General features: G+C 45.1%; 1 protein-coding gene and 1 pseudogene across 1 annotated transcript in view; both read left to right on the plus strand.

The window, feature by feature from the left end:
• Positions 1–15,512, plus strand: part of LOC144374723 (uncharacterized) — a gene marked incomplete at its 3' end in the record, with an annotated part of 159,020 nt that extends 143,508 nt beyond the window's left edge. Inside the window, exon 4 of the mRNA XM_078037469.1 lies at positions 14,698–15,512. Coding sequence (XP_077893595.1) covers positions 14,698–15,512 — 815 coding nt within the window. The remainder of the gene's footprint in view (positions 1–14,697) is intronic.
• On the plus strand, positions 11,478–12,591 carry LOC144374722 (olfactory receptor 6C76-like; annotated as a pseudogene).
• Positions 15,513–23,206: the final 7,694 nt, after the last annotated feature.

Consider the following 23,206-nt stretch of genomic DNA (forward strand, 5'->3'; position numbering starts at 1 on the left):
CCTGGTTCTTCTAGAATTTTGAACATCAATGCTTGCTGTGCTTTATCAAAGTTTTTTCTGCATCTATTGAGAAAGTATGATTCTTGTCTCTAAGTCTATTGATGTGATGTATTACATTTACTGATTTCTATTACGTTGAACCAAACTTGCATTTTTTAGATGAACCCCTCTTGATCATAGGACACTAGATTTTTAAAATGATTTTGTAGGCATTTTGCCAGAATTTTATTAAAAATTTTTGCATCTAAGTTCATCAGGGTTATTGGTCTGAGGTTGCTTTTCTTGGTGTGTCTTTGTCTGGTTTTGGTATCAGGGTGATACCAGCTTTATAGAATGAGTTTGAAAAACTTCCCTTCTCTTCTATTACATGAAATGATTTGAGAGGTGTTGGTGTTAGTTCTTATTTGAAAGTCTCATAAAATTGGCTGATTCCTATCAGAACTCAAAGATGATAGTTAATCAGATATGATTTCCATTTTCAGTCATTTGGGTTAATTTTTCCCTTTTAACTTGAATTAGTTTGTTCTTCCCTCCCTTTAAAAAATATATTGTTGGTTGTTGAAAACATTACATAGTTCTTGACATATCATGTGTCACACTTTGATTTAAGTGGGTTATGAACTCCAATTTTTTACCCCATATACAGATTGCAGAATCACATAGGTTACACATCCACTGATTTACATATTGCCATACTAGTGTCTGTTGTATTCTGCTGCCTGTCCTATCCTCTACTATCCCCCCTCCCCTCCCCTTCCCCTCCCATCTTCTCTCTCTACCCCATCTACTGTAATTCATTTCTACCCCTTGTTTATTTCCCTTTTTCCTCACTTTCTTTTGAATGTAATTTCGTATAACCATTAGGGTCTCCTTCCATTTCCATGCAATTTCTCTTCTCTCTCTCTTTCTCTCCCTGTTCTTGTTGCTGTTTAATGGTGATCTTCTCATGCTCTTCCTCCCTATTCTATTCTTAGTAGCTCTTTTTATATCAAAGATAACATTTGGCATTTGTTTTTTCAGGAATTGGCTAGCTTCACTTAGCATAATCTGCTCTAGTGCCATCCATTTCCCTGCAAATTCCATGATTTTGTCATTTTTTTAATGCAGAGTAATACTCCATTGTGTATAAATGCCACTTTTTTATCCATTCATCTATTGAAGGGCATATGGGTTGATTCCACAGTCTAGCTATTGTGAATTATGCTGCTATGGACATCATTGTAGCAGTATCCCTATAATACGCTCTTTTAAGGTCTATAGGAGAATAGTCCAAGAAGGGGAATAGCTGGGTCAAATGGTGGTTCCATTCCCAGCTTTCCAAGGAATCTCTATACTGCTTTCCAAATTGGCCACACCAATATGCATTCCCACCAGCAATGTACAAGTGTACACTTTTCCCCACATCCTCGCCAGAACTTGTTGTTGTTTGACTTCATAATGTCTGCCAATCTTTCTGGAGTGAGATGGTATCTTAGGGTGGTTTTGATTTGCATTTCTCAGACTGCTAAAGATGATGAGCATTTTTTCATGTATTTGTTGATTGATTTTATGTCCTCCTCTGAGAAGTGTCTGTTCAGGTCCTTGGCCCATATGTTGATTGGGTTATTTGTTATCTTATTGTTTAGTTTTTTGAGTTCTTTGTATACTCTGGATATTAGGGCTCTATCTGAAGTGTGAGGAGTAAAAATTTGTTCCCAGGATGTAGGCTCCCTATTTACCTCTTTTATTGTTTCTCTTGCTGAGAAAAAATATTTTTAGTTTAAGTAAATCCCATTTGTTTATTCTTGTTATTAACTCTTGTGCTATGAGTGTCCTATTAAGGAATTTGAAGCCTGACCGCACAATATGTAGATTGGAGCCAACTTTTTCTTCTAGCAGACGCAGAGTCTCTGATTTGATATCAAGCTCCTTGATCTACTTTGAGTTAACTTTTGTGCTTGGCGAAAGAAAGAGATTCAGTTTCATTTTGTTGCATATGGATTTCCAGTTTTCCCAGCACCATTTGTTGAAGATGTTATCCTTCCTCCATTGCAGTTTTTAGCCCCTTTATCAAATATAAGATAGTTGTAACTTTGTGGATTAGTCTCTGTGTCCTCTATTCTGTACCATTGGTCCACCCGCCTGTTTTCGTACAAGTACCATGCTGTTTTTGTTACTATTGCTCTGTACTATAGTTTAAATCTGGTATCGCTATACCACCTGATTCACACTTCCTGCTTAGAGTTTCTTTTGCTATTCTGGGTCTTTTATTTTTCCATATGAATTTTATGATTTCTTTATCTATTTCTACAAGAAATGCCATATGGATTTTGATTGGCATTGCATTAAACTTTAGAGAACTTTTGGTAATATCGCCATCTTGATAATGTTAGTTCTGCCTATCCATGAACAGGGTATATTTTTCAATCTTCTAAAATCTTCTATTTCTCTCTTTAGGGTTCTGTAGTTTTCATTGTAAAAATCTTTCACCTCTTTTGTTAGGTTGATTCCCAGGTATTTTATTTTTTTGAGGATATTGTGAATGGAATGGTTTTCCTCATTTGCATTTCAGAAGATTTGTTGCTGATATACAGGGATGCCTTTGATTTATGTGTGTTGATTTTATATCCTGCCACTTTGCTGAATTAATTTATAAGCTCTAGTGGTTTCTTTCTACACCCTTTTGCGTCTGTTAGATATAGGATCCTATCATCCACAAATAGTGATAATTTAGGTTCTTTTTTTCCTATTTTTATGCCTTTAATTTCTTTTGTCAGTCTAATTGCTCTGGCTAGTATTTCAAGAACTAAATTCAATAGAAGTGGTGATAGAGGGCATCCCTATCTTGTTCCAGATTTTAGAGGGAATGCCTTCTGTTTTTCTCCAGTCAGGATGATGCTAGCCTGAGGCTTAGCATAGATAGCTTTTACAATGTTGAGGTACGTTCCTGTTTTCTAGTGTTTTGAACATAAAGGGATGCTGTACTTTGTTGAATGCTTTTTCTGCATCTATCAAGATGATCATGTGGTTCTTATCTTTAAGTCTATTGATGTGGTGAATAACATTTATTGATTTTCATTTATTGAACCAGCCTTGCACCATGGGGATGAATCCTACTTGATCATGATGCACAATTTTCTTTGAGATGCTTTTTTATCTGGTTCGCCAGGATTTTGTTGAGGATTTTTGCATCTAAGTTTATTAGAGATATTGGTCTGTAGTTTTCTTTCTTTGAAATGTCTTTCTATGGTTTCAGTATAAGGGTGATGTTGGCCTCATAGAATGAATTTGGAAGAGCTCCTTATTTTTCTATTTCTTGAAATAGCTTCAAAAGTATTGGTATTAATTATTCTTTGATGGTTTTGTAAAACTCGGCTGTATACCCATCCATTCCTGGGCTTTTTTTGATTGGTAGTCTTTTGATGGCTTCTTCTATTTCCTCCTTTGTAATTGGTCTGTTTAATTGCGTGTATCCTCCTGACTCTGTCTGGGCAGATCATATGACTTAAGAAGTTTATTGATATCTTCACTATGTTCTTTTTTATTGGAATATAGCTTTTTAAAATACTTTCTAATTATGTTCTGTATTTCTGTAGTGTCCATTGTGATATTGCCTTTTTCATCCCGTATGTTAGTAATTTTAATTCTTTCTCTTCTTCTCTTCTTTAGCATGGCTAAGGGTCTGTTGATCTTATTTAATTTTTTGAAGAGCCATCTTTTAGTTGTATCAAATTTTTCATTTTTTTTGTTTCAATTTTGTTGCTTTCTGCTCTGATTTTAATTAATTCTTGTGTTCTACTACATTTGCTGTTTTTTTGCTTTTCCTTTTCAAGGGTGTTGAGATGAAGTGTGAGTTCATTTATTTGTTGTTGTTTTTTTTTTCTTTTTTTGAGGAATGACCTCCAGGTGATGAATTTTCCTCTTAAAACTGCTTTCATTGTGTCCCATAGGTTCCGATATGTTGTGTCTGTATTTTCATTTATCTCTAAGAATTTTTTAATTTCCTCCTTTATGTCTTTGGTAACCCATTGATCATTCAGTAACATATTGTTCATTTTCCAGGTGATGCAGGATTTTTTCTTCCTTTTTTTATCATTGATTTCCAGTTCCATTCCATTATGATCAGATAAAATGCATGGTATTATCTACACAACTTTACATTTAATAAGGGTTGCCCTATGGCATAATATATGATCTATCTTTGAGTAAGATCCATGTGCTGTTGAGAAGAATGTGTATCCACTTGATGATGGTTGATATATTCTATATATGTCAGTTAAGTCTAGGTTATTGATTGTGACATTGAGTTCTATAGTTTCTTTATTTAGCTTTTGTGGGGAGGATCTGTCTAATGGAGACAGCGGTGTGTTGAAGTCACCCATAATTTTTGTGTTGTGGTCTATTTGACTCTTGAACTTGAGGAGAGTTTGTTTTATGAACGTTGCAGCACCATTGTTTGGTGCGTACATATTGATAATTGTTATGCCTTGTTGGTGGATGGTTCCTTTTAACAGTATATAGTGTCCTTCTTTATCCCTTTTGATTAACTTAGGTTTGAAGTTGATTTTATTTGATATGAGTATGGCCACTCCTGCTTTCTTCCGAGGACCATGTGAGTTGTATGATTTTTCCCAACCTTTCACCTTCAGCCTGTGTATGTCTTTTCCTATCATATGAGTCTCCTGAAGGCAGCATATTTTTGGATCTGTTTTTTTTAAATCCAGGTTACTAGCCTATGTCTCTTGATTGGTGAATTTAAGCCATTAACGTTTAGAGTTACTATTGATATATGGTTTGTACTTCCAATCATGCTTATTTATTTATTTTAATTTGGCTAGTTTTTCCTCTTTGGTTATTTTTCTCCCCCTTTACTGAGATACCTCCCACTGTTAGTTTTGGGTGCTTTTTTTCAATTCCTCTTGGTGTATTGCCTTGCAGTGCTGGTTATCTGGCTTTGAATTCTTTTAACTTTTGTTTATCGTGAAATATTTTAATTTCATTGTCAAATCTAAAGCTAAATTTTGCTGGATACAATATTCTTTCTTGGAATCCATTATTTTTCAGCTTTTGAAATACGTTGTTTCAGGATCTTCTTGCTTTCAAAATCTTTGATGAAAAATCAGCCGTTAACCTAATTGGTTTTCCCCTGAATGTAATCTGCCTCCTTTCTCTCATAGCTTTTAATATTCTCTCCTTGTTCTGTATGTTGGATATCTTCATAATTATGTGTCTTGGAGTTGGTTTATTACGGTTTTGTATGTTTGGGGTCCTTTTGGCTCCAGGATTTGGCAATCCATTCCATCTTTCATTTCTGGGAAGTTTTCTAAGATTAATCATTCAACAGATTCTTCATTCCTTTGGTTTGAACCTCTATGCCTTCTTCTATCCCAATGACTCTCAAGTTTGTTTTTTTATGACATCCCATATTTCTTGGATAGATTGCTCGTGATTTCTTAACATTCTTTCTGCATTGACTATATTCTTTTCGAGTTGATAAACTTTGTCTTCATTATCTGATGTTCTGACTTCTATTTGATCTAGTCTATTTGCAATATTCTTGTTTGAGTTTTTAATTTGGTTTATGGTTTCCTGTATTTCTAGGATTAGTGTTTGATTTTTTTTTGAAATCTCTATCTCCTGGTAGAGTTCCTTCTTTGCAATTTGAATTTGCTTATGCAATTTGTTTTCAAAGTATTTTTTCATTGTTTCGACTTGCTGTCTAATGATTTCTCTAAGATTTCATTCCATCTGAGTCAGGTATGCCTTGAGTTCTTTCTCTGTCCATTTTTCTGATGCCTGTTGGTTCTCCTGTAGATTTAAGTTGTCCTGCATTGTTTGTAATCCTTTTTTTCCCTTTTTTTCATGTTGTTCACGTTACTTTCCAACTCTGTTTAACTGCTGTGTTTTTGTTTTCTCCTATAAATTTGTTTTGGTTTTGTGTATCTGTGTGGTCTCTCCTTTGTGGTGGGAGACTATGCCTAGAAATGTTGGGCTTTATTGTACTTTAAAGGTGATTCATTCAGCTCATAAAAGGCTTCTGGATTCTGTATGCATATAGTGATTTGTTGTCTGTTCTTAGGACTTTATATTTAGGTTAGGTGCTATGATGGTATGAGGGTTAGTATGTCTTGGCTACTTTGGAAGATTGCTCTACTGAAGGGGGATACTAACAGGCAATTGGATCAGGGTGTTGGTAGTAGCTAGGTATTTAGGAGCCCTATAGACAGCCTCGAAACATTCACCTATTTGCATTTAGACAATTACATGTAATGGAAGACGTAATGCTTGGGATGAAAGTTGGGGGGGTAGGGAAAAGAAGGTGCTCTTAAAAAGAAAGAATGAGAGAGAGATAGATAGAATAGAGGAGAATGGAAAGAACAATAAAACTTGAAAAAGGAAAGAAAGAAGCAAAAGGGGAGAAAAAAAATAATACAATAGAAATTAAATAAAAATTTAAGTCTTAGAGATCCATTTTCTTCTCTTCCAGTAGGCGGAGCTGTGCCCTCCGAGCTGAGCTTCTGCCCTCTATGTGCTGACAGCAATCCCTGTAAGGCTCCTCCTGGGAGTCTCTCAATCCTGTTAGTCTAGTGCCATTTCACTTCTCCTGCCCTCCCCCCCTTCCTCCTGCCAGGCAGCCAGGTCCTGCTCACTGGAGGCGGTTCCCCAAGGATCTGGTTACACTTGCAGCCCCACTGCTTGCCCTATTTCCCGAATGACTAAGCACTCTTTCTGTCATTCATCCAAGCCCCAGTGCTGTGGAGTGGTAATCTGGGAACCAGCAGTTTAATTATTCCGGACCCCTTTGGTGGGCACGCCCTCGGAAACTGGTGGCTAAGACCTTGGGTGTTGCCGCTGGTGGTAGGAAGAGTTGGGAATCAAGAATTTCTTCTACTTCCCTCGTCCCCTACAGACACGCCCATGGAGAGATTTTTGAGGTTTCCTGGCTGTTTGTATCTCGTGGGGGTGGGAGTCACACACTTGCTAAAGCGGATTCCACTGGGAAGGAATCTCATCAGCCGAACTCTGGTGACATCACCTCTCTGCTATGGTGGGCCCCAGGCTTCTTGTCAGAGTGTCCAAAGAGAGGGGTGGGAATGGCCTGTCTCTTGTCTTGGCCAATCTTGGTTGGTTCCTGGTTCGCTATTTCATGAAGCGTTGGTTAGAGACCTCTTCATAGAGTCCCTGCGCCGCACCTGCTGAGCCGCCTTGGAAGCTGGTCGCTGCACAGCAGCATCCAGTCACTGTGCAGCAGCGGCTGGTCACTGTGCAGCGGAGGTGGGTGTCAGGATTGGACCTCTGCGCCACATGGTGGAGATTCACTCGTCTTGGGAAAACTGTCACCTCCAATAATCCTACTAATTCCCAACAGATCTCACTTCAGCGGAATTTTGCTAGAAGTTTCTCAGCAGGTAGAATCTAAGCGTATTAATGCGTCTCTCTGACCCCATTATCGAGGAGGTACTGAAAGTGCTGCCTCCCCACCTGCCGCCATGTTGGGTCTTGAATCGGACTTTATCTCTTAAAGAGTCAAAAAGTGGAAGCAGGTCTTCTGTAGGCTGGTGAAGCCAGGGCCTTAACCAGTTGAGTTTGCCCAACAGTTTCTGTCATTCCACCAATGGGACAGAGTCCAACTTAAGTTCAGCCTCTAGAATTTTAAAAGGGGGTAAGGTCTGGACCTTGTCATTAGATAAACATAATCCTCCCTTCTGTAAGAGAGCCCAGAGTTCCTTATAGGTGGAGCCCAACGCTTTAGCATCCTCTGTTCCAATAATGATGTCATATCCATGTGAACACATAGAATCATATTCGATCACGTCCAAAAAGGTTGCAGGACTTGTAAAACATAATGGTGACAAAAGGCTGGACAGTTAGTCATGCCCTGGGGTAACACCACCCACGCATATCTTTGGTCTGGCCCCTTGAAGTTAACAGAGGGAAAAGAGAAGGCGAACTTCTCACAGTCCTGAGGATCAAGGGGAATAGAAAAGAAGCAACCCTTGATGTTAGTCTCAATGAGAACCAAATCCCGAGAAATGGAGGGGATCCAGGGTAGCCCTCGCAAGGGGGTACCACCAGCAATCATCCGCTCATTAACCTTTCTTAGGTCCCGTAACATTCTCCATTTCCCTGTGGCCCTTTGTATGACAAATACAGGACTATTCCAAGGGCCCAGAGAGGGCCTAATATGCCCTGGGATCAGTTGTTCTGATATTATTGCCTTTAGCTTTCGTAGTTTATCTAAGGGAAGCGGCCACTGTACCACCCATACTGGAAGGCCTGGAAGCCATTGAATGTTGGGGACGGTAGGAACAGTGGCCTCTAGAATTGGGGGTGAGAACTCACACGGGGTGCAAGAGTGTTCCGCCTCGATGTCTCAAAAAGTGGATTCCCCCAGTCATCGCTAAGGGAACCCGATGGTCCAAACTGTTGTTGGCACTCCTCTTCCTCTAGGATATCATCATATTTCCCTTTGTGATCTGTGGTGATGATCATCTCAGCTTCCCCCAAAATATCCTGTCTCTTCAGATCAGCTGTCAGGCCAGACACCACCAGAGGACATACCCCTCCCTGACTCCCATCTGCATCCTTCCATGTAAGCCGATCCTTGGTTTTTCCAGACCTTGTATTGCCCCCCACCCCCAATAACTGAGGTCTGGGAATCAGCTTCCATAGTGGGGGAACCTCCTCCTTCCTTAATACTGTCTGGTCCGCTCCAGTGTCAATCAAGCAGCGGAACATTTTATCTACTATGAAGATGTCCATTTTGGGCCTAATTCCCGGGATTATGGAGAGTTTCCAGTGGACCCTAGGCAGGCCAGTAGGCAAAGTGCCTCCTTTGGGTGACAGGGCTGGAGGGCACCCCGTTAGTAGTTTAAAGGCTTCTCCTCAATATCAAATTTGGACTTACAATCCCTCCGCCAATAGAATCCCTTTCTACACAGGGGCAAGGCATCTAAGGTGGAGTTTGCCTCTTGGTCCAATCTGAGGGACGTTCCTGCGGGGCACTGGGTCTTATTTGTCCTGTAGGGCACTCTCTCTTGAAGTGGCCCTGTTGACAACATTCATAACAAACCCCTCTCCCGGCGCCACTGGAAGAGGCAAGTGCTGTAGTAAGAGCCTCAGCAAGCAAAGCCGTTTGGGCCTGCAAGGCCGCAACCAACGACTATGATTGGTGGGCCTGAGTACCAACATCCTTAGTGGCAACTATCCACCTTTCCATAGATCTGTCCTTCATCCCTGCACAGGCTAGCTTGTGGTCTATAGTCATCACCTCCCAGACCATAATCTTGACAAATTGGTCCCGAAGGGGTCCTGGGGGGAATTACCTTTGGAAGGTCTTTTTCATACTCTCGATGAAGTTGGCAAGATCCTCGGTAGCCCTCGGAGTAACTCCTGCTATCAGGGGCTCTGAGTGGCCTTCTTCCAACTTCTTCCATTCCACCAGCCCCAAAGCCCATACCTGCTCCTGGTAGGGGCAGGGATAGCAGCCTGCTGAAGGCCTGTGGAAAATTGACCACTGAACCCCGACAGTATCCCATAAGTTACAAGAACCGGGGGGTTTACAGCCTGATTCCTCTAAGCCTGAGTGTGGCACTCCTCATTAAATAAAGCTCACCACTTCAGGTACAGGGGACCAGGAAACACGGCCTTAGTTAAGTTTTTCCAGTCTTGGGTGGTACACTGTTGGTGGGCCAGACCCTAGAGGAGGGTTTTGGCCCAGGATGAATTAGGTCCATACTTGGAGACAGCCTTTTTGAGTTCTTTCAAGTCTTGGGCCTCCCAGGGATACCATAAGGCCAGTCTATGGCCCCCAGGATAAGCATTTACCAGGAAAGCCATACAAGATGGCAGCTTCCCCGGATTTTCCAGGGTTCCACAAGAGGGTGGAGAATTTCCGTGGTGGGAGGGGTGATAATATGGCGGTGGCCACTCCCCATCCCATCTCTCTATCATGTGTTCCGGGACAGGGGAACTTGGTGTGGAACCCAGAAGACCAGACCAGGGATCAAAAAGATCTAGGAGGCCATTGTCAGAGGAAGCTTTTAAATCTTTCTCCTCGTGGGCAGTGAGAGGACTTACTCGCTGTGACCCAAGAGGCTCCTTAACAATGGCCTCCAAGTCAGGGTCGTTGTACTTAGTATAAGATTGCCCCATCTTTTTCAGGGAAACCCTTACCTTGAAACTCCCTTGGCTTGGATCGCCGATACTTCCTTGGCGTCCGGGTTTGGTGTCCGGGTTCGGTGTCCCTGTTCGGGCACCAGATGTTGGGGTTTTTAGTTCCCTATCTCCTCCTGACTGGTGGGAAAAGTGGGAAAGCACGCCCCGACCAAGACAAGCCAAGAAAGGTAAAGGTCAACTGGTGGCCTGCACCCAGCCCTCTCTCGCTAGAGGACAATAAGACGCGCCAGGGAGATGAGTTGAAGCAGGATCTCATTTATTCAGGAAGTACACACAGCTTATATACTGCACAGGAGCCAATCAAGATAAAGGTCTTAGGGTGAAGTGAGTTCACGTGTACACTCACCCCAGAGTCTGTAAGGGAAGCACAAGCTGTCCACGAGGGCGGGCGAGTCCTGGACCTATCCTGGAGGTGGTCCGCCTCTTCATTCACTGGCCACAGCACCTCCTCCTGGCTGATCACCAGGAGCCATCCCAGGAACATGTGCAGCCACAAGACCGGGAAGCAGGCAGCCAGGCCCTTCAGAGCTACACCTCTGAATATTTTTATTTATTTATTTATGAATTTATTTTTATTATGAGACAGGGTCTCGCTAAGTTGCTGAGACTGGCCTTAAACTTGTGATCCTCCTGCCTCAGCCTTCTAAGTTCCTGGGATGACAGCGGTTTGCTCTAGACCCTGGCTTTCCTGGTTTTTTTTTTTTGTTTTGTTTTGTTTTTTTTTTTTAATGTGACTCTCAAGTATATATGTGTCTCCTGTTTGTGTCCCACATTATATCTCTCTTATTTTTGTGGTTGTTGTTTTTTTTTTTCTTTTTGCAGGGGGTTGCTGTGGATTTAATTCAGGAGCACTCAACGACTGAACCCTATCTCCAACCCTATTATGTATTTTCTTTAGAAACAGGGTCTCACTGAGTTGCTTACTGCCTTGCTTTTGCTGAGGCTGACTTTGAACTGGTGAACCTCCTGCCTCAGCCTCCTGAGTCCCTGGCATGACAGGTGTGCACCACACCCAGTTTTTACTCATCAGAGAGCAGTATTTTTGGAGGAAGCAGGTACTAAGTCTCGTGATAAATGTAAGTATTACTTCCTGAAGTGATGTCATTGTGGGCTACATAAGCCAGCGTTCCTGTGGTGTCCACACCATGACCAGCAATGTAATAAATGTCACTTGTCTTGTCTCCACAGAGCAGCAGGATAGGCACTGACTGTCTCTGCATTTCCAAAAAGCCACATAGACCAAGAGACTAAAGATAGGCCAGGAGCAAGGACAGGGACCAGGCTAGGAGAGCAGCCACCCCCAGCCTGGTGCCTGGGCAATGGCACCTCATAAACCCATCCTCACTGCTGTGCTGGATTTGGAGCTTTTAGGGGTCACAGATGTGCGAGGGCTCCAGCTCCTTTTCTTCACAGTGCTCCTGGTCATTACACGCTAACCCTCCTGGGCAACCTGCTCATTATCACCCTGACCTTGGCAGACTGCCACCTGCACACTCCTATGTACTATTTCATGCGCCATTTCTCCCTGCTGGAGGTGGGGTTCACGTCCAGGGTCACCCCACAGATGCTGGCCCACCTCCTCTCTGGTCACAGAACCATTGCCCGTGCCAGGTGCTTTATGCAAACAAGGCTCTACTTCATCTTGGTCACAGTGGAGTCCTTGCTACAGGCTGGTGACCGGTACCTGGCCATCTGCCTCCTGCTGCAGTATTCCACTCTCATGAAGCCCCGGGTGTGCAGCTGGCTGGTTCTGGCCTGTTGGGTCACCAGCGTCTTGGTCCTTGGGGTGCTGTGTGCCTGGATGTTCTTCCTGCACTTCTGTTGTCCCCGCATCCTCAACCACTTCTTTTATGACAGCACCCCCTTGCTGGAGCTGGTGTGTGATGACACCAGGATTCTGCAGCTGGTCAGCTTCCTGGGGCCATATGCACCCTGGTAAGCTCTGTGCTTGTGATGATTTTGTCATACTGCTGCATCATTCACACTGTTCTGCACCTGCCCGTATCTGGGGGCCGCAGCAAGGTCTTCTCTATTTGCTCCTCCCACACGCTGATGGTTTCACTCAGCTATGGGAGCTTCATAATCATGTACCTGAAGCCCATTCAAACTGGGAACATGACCCTCAACAAAAGAGTGGCTTTTTTCAACACCATAGTGTCACGCCTGCTGAATCCCTTCATATACTGCTTCAGGAATGATCTGGTCCAGAAAGCCAGCAGGGATGTGCTTCTCAAGGGGAGAGTGCTTTCTTCTCAGATATTCAGAGGCAAAGCTTTCCAATGCTCTGCTACTAAGCACGGCACAGTGGCACACACCTGTTATCCCAGTGGATGGGGAGACTGAGGCTGGAGGATAGCAAAGTTGAGGCCAGCCTCAGTAACTTAGTAAGGCCATAAGCAATTCAGCAAGGCATTGTCTCAAAAAAGAAGGAGAAAGAGGAGGAGGAGGAGGAGGAGAAGGAGGAGGAGGAGGTGGAGGAGGAGGAGGAAGAAAAGAAGAAGCTCTATTTCTTTTGGTTTCATTTTATTTTATTTTTCAATGAAAATGAAGACCATTTTACTAGAGTGAAGAAAAAAAATATTAGTTCAAATATCTGCTGGGGGGCTGGGAATGTGACTTAGAGCTCTCCTGGCATGAAGGTTCAAATCACTAAGCACAAAAAAGAAACAAATAGATAAATAAAATTATAAAAATAAAGAAAGAAAAGAAAGAAACAAACAAACAAAAAAAACCCCTGCTGCTTCTCTGCTGTAATCCCAATGACTTGGAAGGATGAGGCTTGGATATTACAAGCAAAAGTGAGGTGCTAAGCAACTCAGTGAGGTCCTGTCTTAAAATATAAAATAGGCCCGGGAATGGGGCTCTGTGGTTGAATACACTGAGTTTAATCTTCAGCACCCCCCCCAAAAAAAAATTTGATGCTTGTAACTTTAAAGTTGAGAAAATTTACAAACCCTTTTTTGTCCAGCTGATCAAGGTCAAGGTCAATAGTGACAGGTCATGTTGACATGTGCCCTTGCCATGGTGTGATACAAATTTCTCTTTAACTTTTGTCATCTTCTACCAGAAACCAGTGACCCCAGGATGATAATTAGAAAAATTTAGACAAATTCCAGTAGAGGGAGACACTATAGCATAACTGACCAGTGCTCCTAAAAGCTATCAAGGTCATCAAAGATGAGGAAATCTAGGCACTGTCATGATGAAGAAGAGCCAAAGGGGACTTGCTACCTTCATGGAGGTGGGTGGTCTTTAAGCAGAATCCTACACCAGTGGAACTCAGGAAATCTGAGTGACCCATGGAAAAAATTAATAATGCTTCATTGATTGTAACAAACATGCCATGCTAATATGCCTCGTTCTCCTCCTCCTCCTCCATATTTTTTTCTTCCTTCTCTACCTCCTCCTCCTCCTCCTCCTCCTTCTCCTCCCCCTCTGCCCTCTCCTCATTCTTCTCCTCATCATCATCTTCATCTCTCCTCCTCCTGCTTTCTCCTCCACCTCCTCCTCCATCTCCCCCTTCTCCTCCTCCATCTCCTCGTCCTCCTCCTCCTACATCATCTCCTCCTCCTGCTGCTCCTTCACTTCCTTCTCCGAATATCTCACCTCTTCCTCCTCCTCAATCTCCTCCTGCTCCTTCTCCTTCTACTCCTCCTGCTTCTACTTCTCCTCTTCCTTTTCCTTGTTATCCTCCTCCTCAACCTTTTCCTCCTCCATCTCCTCCTCATCATCATCTCTTTCCTCTTCCTCCACCTCCTCCATCTCCTGATCCTCCTTCTCCTCCTCCTCCTCCTACATCATCTCCTCCTCCTGCTGCTCCTTCACCTCCTCCTCCAAATATCTCACGTCGTCCTACTCCTCCATCTCCTCCTGCTCCTTCTCTTCCTACTCCTCCTGCTTCTACTCTCCTCTTCCTTTTCCTTGTTATCCTCCTCCTCAACCTTCTCCTCCTCCATCTCCTCCTCCTCCTCATTTCTCTCCTCTTCCTCCACCTCCTCATCTTCTGATCCTCCTTCTCCTTCTTCTCCTCTTCCTCCTCCTCCTTGTCCATGCCCTCCTCCTTCTCCTCCCTTTCTCCTCCAATTCCTCCTTCTCTTTTTCTCCTCATCATATTCAACATCATCATCTCTACTACATCTTCTCCTCCCCCACCTCCTCCTCCTCCTCCTTCTCCTCTTCGTCCTCTTCCTTCTCTCCTCCTCCCACTACTTTTCCTCTTCCTCCTCCATCTCCTTTTTTGTCCTTTATCTTCTTCTCTTCTCCTCTCTCTCCTCCTCCTCCGTCTCTTCTTCCTCCACCTTCTCCTTCTCCTCCTCATCATCATCCCTCCTCCTCCCCTTCTCCTCCCCCTCCTCCCCTTCCTTTTCTTCCTACCTCTTCTACTCCTTCTCCTCACTCTCCTCCTCCTCCTCCTTCCCCTTCTACTTCTCCTCTTCCACCTCATTTTTCTCCATCTCTTCCTCCTCGTTCTCCTTGTCCTCCTCCTTCTCCTCTTTAACATCATCATCTCTCCTCCATCTCCTCCTCCTTCTCCTCCAGCTTCTTCTCCTTCTTTTCCTAATCTCTCTCTCCTTCTCCTCCATATCCTCCTTCTTCTTCACCTTCTTCTCCTCAATCTTCTACTCATTATTCTCACAACCTTCTCCTCCTCCTCCCTCTTTTCCTCATCCTCCATCTCATATTTTTCCTTTTTCGGCATCTTCTCCTCCTGCTGCATCTCCTCCTCCTGCTGCTCCTTCTCCTCCTCCTTCCCCTACTCCTCCTTCATCTACTTTTTCTGCTCCCTCTCTTCCTCCTCCTACCCCTCCCTTTTCTCCCCTTTCATCTCCTCTTCTCCTCTTCCAACTTTTCCTCATCCTCCATCTTCTCCTCCATCTCCTTCTCCTCATGCATCCCTCTCTTCCTCCTCATCAACATCATCATCTCTCCTCCTCCTCCATCTCCTTCTCCTTTTTCTTTCTCTACTTTTCTTTCTCCTCATCCCTCCTCCTCCTCCATCTTTTCTTCCTCCTCCTCCGTCTCCTCCTCTTCTTCTCCCTATACTACTCCACTTTCCTCTCCTTTTCCCCCTCCTCCTCCCCTCTTACTCTTTCTTCTCCTCCTCCTCCCACTCTTTCTCCTTGTCCTCCTTGTCCTTTTTTTCTCCATATCCTCGTGCTCCTCCTCCATCTCCTCCTTCTTATCCTCCATCTTCTCTTTCTCCTCCTTATCTCTTTTTCTACTCCGTCTCATCATCATTATCTTCCCTCCTTCTTCTCCTCCTTTCTCTCCTCCTCCTCCTTCTCCATCTCCTCCTTCTTCTTATCTCTCCTCCTCCTCCTCATCATCATCATCTCTTTTTAATCTCCTCCTCCGCCTCCTCCTCTTCCTCCTCCTTGCCTCCTCCTGCTCCTTCTTCTTCTCCTCCTCTTTCTTCTTCATCTCCTCCTCCTTCTACACCTCCATCTCCTCCTCCTCCATCTTTTCCTCCTTTCTCTTCTCCTCTTCCTCCTCCATCTCATCCTCCTACTCCGTTTCCTCTTCCTACTTATGCTGCTTCTCCTACTCCTCCTCATCTCTCTCCTCTTCCTCCTCCATCTCCTCTTCCTCTTCCATCTCCTCTTCCTTCTGCTCCATCTTTTCCTCCTCCTCCTCTCTCCTCCTCCTCTTATCTCTCCTCTTGTTTCTTCTCCTCCTCCTCATCATCATCTCTCCTACTGTTCCTCATCTATGCTCATCCTCCTCCTTATCATCATCATCATCGTCATTATCATCTCTCCTCCTCCTCCATCTCTTTCTCCTCCACCTCCTCCTCTTCAATCTCCTCCTCCGTCTCCTCCCTCTACTATTTCTACTCCTCCATCTCTTCCTTCTCCACCTCCTGTTTCATCTTCTACTCCTCCTGCTCATCTCTCTCCTCCTCCCTCTTTTTCTCCATCTCCTCTACTTCTCCTTTTTCTCCTCCTCCATCTCCTCCTGTTGCTTCTTCTCCTCCTCCTTTTTCTCCTTCATCATCTCCTCTCCTCCTCTTTCAACTCCTCCTCCTCCACCTTCTCCACCTCCATCTCCTCCACCTCCTCTATCTCTTCATTGTTCTCCTTCATCTCCTCCTTCTTCTCCTCCCTCTCCTCCTCCTCCTGGTCCTCCTAATCACTCCTTTTGCTCATCTCTTCTCTTTCTCCTCCTCATCAGCATCAATTCTCCTCTTCCTTCTCAATTCTCCTTCTCCCCTTCATCATCATCTTCATCATCTGTACTCCTCCTCTTACTTCTCCACCTACTCCACCTCCTTCTCCTCAATATCCTGCTCCTCCTTCATCTCCTCCTCCTCCACCTCCTCCTCCTCTATCTCCTTGTCGTCCTCCTCAATCTCTTCCTTCTTCTCTTCTTTCCTCCTCCTCTTCCTCATCCTCCTGCTCCTCCTAATCTTTGCTCCTACTCCTTATACCTCCAACTTCCTCTCATCATCATCACATCGTCTCTCATCATCATCATCATCTCTCCTCCATCTCTTCCTCTTCATCTTCATCCTCCTCCTCCATCGCCCCCTCCTCTTCCTGCTCCTTCTCCTCCACCTCTTCCATCTCCTTCTCCTTATCCATCTCTTCCTACTCCTCTGTATTCTTCTTCTCCGCCTTCTCCTCCTCCTTCTCCTCACTCTCCTTCTTCTCCACTTTCTCGTCTCTCTACTTTTCCTCCTTCTTCTCCTCTCCCTCCTTCTCCTCCTCCTCTATCTTCTTTTTTCTCCTCCCGTTCCTCTTAAACTCTCCTTTCTCCTCCTCATCATAATCTCTCCTCTGTCTCTGCCTCCTCCTCCACCTCCTACTCCTTCTCCTCTTGCACCTCCTCTATTCGCCTCCTCTTTGTCCTGCTTTTTCTCCCTCTCTTCTTCCTACTCCATTTCATCTCTCCTCCTCCTACGCATCATCATCATTATCTCTCCTCCTTCTCCTCCTTTTTCTCCTCATTATTATTACTATTCTCCTCATTATTATCTTCTCTTTCTTCTCCTCCCCCTCATCCTCCTACTCCTCCCCATCCTTCTCCTCCTTCTTCCTCTCATCCTTCTCTTCTATCTCCTTCTTCTTTTTCTCTGTCTTCCTTCTTCTCCCTCTTCTCTTCCATCTCTCCTCCTCCTCCTCCTCCTCCTCCTCCTCCTACTTTTCTTTGCACTCCTCCTTCTCCTCTTCTTTTCCCTTCTCCTCTACCTCCCTCTCCTCCTCCTTCGACTCATCCCTCCTCCTCATCGTCATCATCTCTCCTCTATCTCCTCCTCCTCATCATCCTACATCTCTTCCTCCTCCTTTTCCTTTTTCTTCTCCTCCTGCTCATCTCACCTCCTCCTTCTCCTCCATCTCCTCATTTCTATCATCTTTCTCCTCCTCCTCTTCCTGCTCCTCCTTCTCTTCATTTTGCTCATCTCTCTCCTCCTACTCCTCCTCGTCCTCCTTCTCCTCCATCTCCTCCTCCTCTTATTCCTCCACCTCCTGCTCCTTCTTCTCTTTCTCTTGTTTACCTTCCTCCTCCTTCTCCCTCTCCTCCTCCTTCTGCTCTTTCTCCTCCTTCTCCACCTCCATCTCCTTCTCCTCCATCTCCTCCTCCTCCTTCACCCTGTCCTCATCCTCCTCCTTAAAAACATCATCACTAGTCAATCTCCTTTTTCTGCCTCCTTCTCTTATTCCTCTTCCTCCTGTTCCTTCTCCTCCTCCTCCTTTTCCTTTTTCCTCCTCCTCATCTCTCTTCTCCTTCTTCATCTCCTCCTCCTCCTCCTTCTTTTCCTTCTCCTCCTCCTCCTTCTTCTTCTCCTCCTCCTCCTTATGTCTCTTATCCTCTTGGTTTCCCTCCTCCTCCATCTTTTCTTTCTCCTCCTCCTTCTCCTCCTCATCCTCCTCCATATACTCCCCCTCCTCCTCCACCATCTCCTCCTCCTTCATCTTCTCCCTCTTCTCTTTTTCCTCCTTCTCATCTCTCCTCCTCCTCTTCATAATAAACATCATCTTCTCTTCTCCATCTCCTCCTCCTCCTCCTCCTCCTCCTCCTTCTCCTTCTCTTCCTCATCCTCTTTCTCCTCCTGATCCTCCTCCTTCTCCTCCATCTCTTTCTCTATCTCCCTCTTCTCCTCCTCCTCTTCCCCCTTTTCCTCCCACTTCTCCTCCTCTCTCTCCTCTTCCTGCTCCTTAATCTCCTCCTTTTCTTCCTCTTTTTCGTTCACCTCCTTCTCCCCTCCTTCTTCTCCTCCTCTTTCTTCTCCTCCTCCTCCTTCTCTTTTCTTCCTTCTCCTCCTCCTCCTTTTTCTTCTCTTCCTTCTCCTTCTCCTCCCCCTCACAGTCCTTCTCCTCCTCCTTCATCTCCTACTTCTCATCCATCTTCTTTTCTTTTCCTTCCTCTCCTCTTTTTTCTTTCTATTTTCCTTCTCCTCTTCCCCCTTTTCTCCTCCTCCTCCATCACCTCCTCCATCTCTTCCTTCTTCTTCTCTCTCCTCCTCTTCATTACTCATTCTTCTCCTCATCATCAACATCATCATTTTTTCCTAAATCTCCTCCTTCTCCTCCTCCTCCATCTCCTTCTCCTTCTCCTCCTACTCCTTGTCCTCCTCCTCATCATCTCTCTCCTTTTTCTCCTCCTCCTTCATCTCCTCTCCTCTTCTTCAGTCTCCTCCTTTTTCATCTCCTCCTCCTCATCATCTTCTCCTTCTTCTCCTCCTCTTCCTCCTGCTCCTCCTCCTCCATATCCTTCTCTTTCTCCTTCCTATCCTCCTCCTCCTCATTTCTCCTCCTTCCCCTCATCTCTCCTCCTTCTTATCATCATCATTTCTTCTTCTCCTCCCCTCCTTCTCCTCCTCCTCCTCATAATCTTTTCTCCTTCTCCTCCTCCCCCTTTTCTCCTGCTCCCTCCTCCATCACCTCCTCCTCCAATTCTTCCTCCTTCTTCTCTCTCTCCTCCTTCTCATTTCTCTTTCTCCTCCTCCTCCTCAACATCATCATCTTTCCTAAATCTCCTCCTCCTTCTCCTCCATCTCCTCCTCTTTGTCCTTCTTCTGCTCATCTCTCTCCTTTTCCTCCTCCTCTTTCATCTCCTCTCCTCTTTCATCTCCTCTCCTCATCTTCCATCTCCTCCTCCTTTTCCATCTCTTCCTCCTCCATCTCCTTCTCCTTCTCCTCCTCCATCTCCGCCTCATTACCCCCTCATCCTCCCCTCCATCTCCTCCTCCTCTTCTTTTATATTCTCCTTCTCATCATCTCTCCTCCACCTCATCTCTACTCCTCTTCCTACTCTTACTCCTTCCCCTCCTTCTCGTTCTCCTACTCCTCCCTTCCTTTTCCTCCTCCTCTCATTCACACTCCTTCTCCTCCTCCTCCACCTCCTTGTCCTTATCCTCCAACTCCTCCTTCTTCTCTCTCTCTTTTTCCGCCTCCCCATCTCTCTTTTCATCCTCATCATCATTTTTTTCTTCTATTTCTCCTCCTATTTCTCCTCCTCCTCTTCTTTCTCCTCCTCCTCCAATTTCTCCTTCTTTCTCTTCTTTTCCTCCTCCTTCTCCATCTCCTCCTCCTTCATCTCCTCCTTCTTATACTCCCTATTCTTCTCTTCCTCCTCCTCTATCTCATCCTCCTCCTTTTTCTCCATCTCTTCCTCCTTCTAAATATTCTCTGTCTTTTTCTACTCCTGCTTCTCCTTTTCTTCCTCCTCCTTTCTCTTTTTCTCCCCTCATTTATCTCCTCTTTCTCCTCCTCCATCTCCTCTTCTATCTCCTCCCTCTCTTTCTCTTCCTCCTCCACTCTTTCTTCTTTCCTCCTGCATCTCCTCCTCCTCCTCCTCCATCTCCTCCATCTCCTCCTTCTCCCTGTCCATTTTCTTTTTCTCCTTATCTCCTTTTCTTTTTCTTTTTCTCCTTATCTCTCTCCTCTTCCTCCTCCTCATCTCTCCTCTTCTTTCTCCTCTTCTTCAACGTCTCTCCTCTTCCTCTTTCCTCTCCATCTCCTCCATATTCTCCACTTTCTCCTCATCTTTCTTCCTCCTCATTATCATCTTTTCTTAATCTCCTTCTTCTTCTCGTCATCCTACTTCCCCTTCTCCTCCTCCTCCTGCTCTTTCTTCTCCTCCTACATCTCCTCCTTCTCCTCCTGCTTCTTCTTCTTCTCCTGTTCATCTCTTTCCTCTCCTTCTTCTTCATCTCTTTACTTCTCCTTCTCCTCCTCCTCCTCCTCCTTCTCTTTCTCCTCCTCCTCCTGCTCTTTCTCCCTTTTGTCCTTCTTCTCCATCTCCTCCTCCTTCTCCTCCTCTTTCTTATCTCTCTCATTCTCATCCTCTTTCCTCCTCCCCCTCCTCCTCCTCTTCTATCTTCTCCTTCATCTCCTCCTCATTCTCCTTTCCCACTTCCTCATCTCTCCTACTCCTCCTTTTCATCATTTTCTCTCCTCTATCTCCTTTTTCTTCACCTCCTCCTTCTTCTCTGACTCCTCTGTAACTTTGTCTTCCTTCTCTTTCTTCTCCCTCTTCTCCTCTTCTTCTTTCCTCCTCCTCTGCATCATCATCATCATCTCTTCTCCATCTCCTCCTCCTCCTCCTCCTCCATTTTTTACTTCTCTCTTCCCTCTACTACTTCTACTCTTCCATCTCTTCCTTCTCCATCTCTTCCTTCTCCACCTCCTGTTTCATCTTCTACTCCTCCTGCTCATCTCTCTCCTCCTCCCTTTTTTTCTCCATCTCCTCTACTTCTCCTTTTTCTCCTCATCCATCTCCTCCTGTTGCTTCTTCTCCTCCTCCTTCTCCTCCTTCATCATCTCCTCTCCTCCTTTTCCAACTCCTCCTCCTCCACCTTCTCCTCCTCCATCTCCTCCACCTCCTCTATCTCTTCATTGTTCTCCTCCATCTGCTTTTTCTTCTCCTCCCTCTCCTCCTCCTCCTGGTCCTCCTAATCACTCCTTTTGCTCATTTCTTCTCTCCCTCCTCCTCATCAGCATCATCTCTTTTCTTCCTTCTCAATTCTCCTCCTCCCCTTCATCATCATCTTCATCATCTGTACTCCTCCTCTTAGTTCTCCACCTACTCCACCTCCTTCTCCTCAATATCCTGCTCTTCCTTCATCTCCTCCTCCTCCACCTCCTCCTCCTCTATCTCCTTGTCGTCCTCCTCAATATCTTCCTCCTTCTCTTCTTTCCTCCTCCTCTTCCTCATCCTCCTGCTCCTCCTAATCTTTGCTTCTACTCCTTATACCTCCAACTTCTCCTCATTATCATCACATCATCTCTCACCATCATCTCTCTTCCATCTCTTCCTCTTCATCTTCATCCTCCTCCTCCATCGCCCCCTCCTCTTCCTGCTCCTTCTCCTCCTCCTCTTCCATCTCCTTCTCCTTATCCATCTCTTCCTCCTCCTCTGTATTCTTCTTTGCCTTCTCCTCCTCCTTCTCCTCACTCTCCTCCTCCTCCACTTCCTCGTCTCTCTCCTTTTCCTCCTTCTTCTCCTCTCCCTCCTTCTCCTCCTCCTCTATCTTCTTTTTTCTCCTCCTGTTCCTCTACAACTCTCCTTTCTCCTCCTCATCATCATCTCTCCTCTGTCTCTGCCTTCTTCTCCACCTCCTACTCTTTCTCCTCTTGCACCTTCTCTATCGCCTCCTCTTCGTTCTGCTTCTTCTCCCTCTCTTCTTCCTACTCCATTTCATCTCTCCTCCTCCTACACATCATCATCATCATCTCTTCTCCATCTCCTCCATATTCTCCTCATTATTATTATTATTCTCCTCATTATTATCTTCTCTTCCTTCTCCTCCCCCTCAATCTCCTACTCCTCCCTATTCTTCTCCTCCTTCTTCCTCTCATCCTTCTCTTCTATCTCCTCCTTCTTTTTCTCTGTCTTCCTTTTTCTCCCTCTTCTCTTCCATCTCTCCTCCTCCTTCTCCTCCTCCTTTTCTTTTCGCTCCTCCTTCTCCTCTTCCTTTCCCTTCTCCTCTACCTCCCTCTCCTCCTCAACCGACTCATCCTCCCTCCTCCTCATCGTCATCATCTCTCCTCCATCTCCTCCTCCTCATCATCCTACATCTCTTCCTCCTCCTTTTCCTTCTTCTTCTCCTCCTGCTCATCTCACCTCCTCCTTCTCCTCCATCTCCTCATTTCTATCATCCTTCTCCTCCTCCTCTTCCTGATCCTTCTTCTTTTCATTTTACTCATCTCTCTCCTCCTACTCCTCCTCATCCTCCTTCTCCTCCATCTCCTCCTCCTCTTATTCCTCCTCCTCCTGCTCCTTTTTCTCTTCCTCTTGTTTACCTCACTCCTCCTCCTCCATCTCCTCCTCCTTCTGCTCTTTCTCCTCCTTCTCCACCTTCATTTCCTTCTCCTCCATCTCCTTCTCCTGATTCACCCTGTCCTCATCCTCCTCCTTAAAAATATCATCTCTAGTCAATCTCCTTTTTCTGCCTCCTTCTCTTATTCCTCTTCCTCCTGTTCCTTCTCCTCCTCCTCCTCCTCCTTTTCCTCCTTCTCCTCCTCATCTCTCTTCTCCTTCTTCATCTCCTCCTCCTCCTCCTTCTTTTCCTCCTCCTCCTTCTCCTCCTCCTCCTTATGTCTCTTTTCCTCTTTGTTTTCCTCCTCCTCCATCTTTTTTTTCTGTTACTTCTTCTCCTCCTCATCCTCCTTCATATACTTTCCGTCCTCCTCCACATCTCCTCCTCATTCATCTCCTCCCTATTCTCTTTCTCCTCCTTCTCATCTCTCCTCCTTCTCCTCATAATAAACATCATCTTCTCTCCTCCATCTCCTCCTCCTCCTCCTCCTTCTCTTCCTCATCCTCTTTCTCCTCCTGATCCTCCTCCTTCTCTTCCATCTCTTTCTCCATCTCCCTCTTCTTCTCCTCCTCCTCTTCCCCCTCTTCCTCCCACTTCGCCTCCTCCTCCCTCTCCTCTTCCTGCTCCTTCATCTCCTCCTTTTCTTCCTCTTTTTGTCCACCTCCTCCTCCCCCTCCTTCTTCTCCTCCTTTTTCTTTTCCTCCTCCTCCTTCTCCTTCTCTTCCTTCTCCTCCTCCCCCTTCTCCTTCTCCTCCCCCTCACAGTCCTTCTCCTCCTCCTTCATCT

This window comes from Ictidomys tridecemlineatus, unplaced genomic scaffold, assembly GCF_052094955.1.
Source record: "Ictidomys tridecemlineatus isolate mIctTri1 unplaced genomic scaffold, mIctTri1.hap1 Scaffold_843, whole genome shotgun sequence".
In the NCBI taxonomy this organism is placed as follows: domain Eukaryota; kingdom Metazoa; phylum Chordata; class Mammalia; order Rodentia; family Sciuridae; genus Ictidomys; species Ictidomys tridecemlineatus.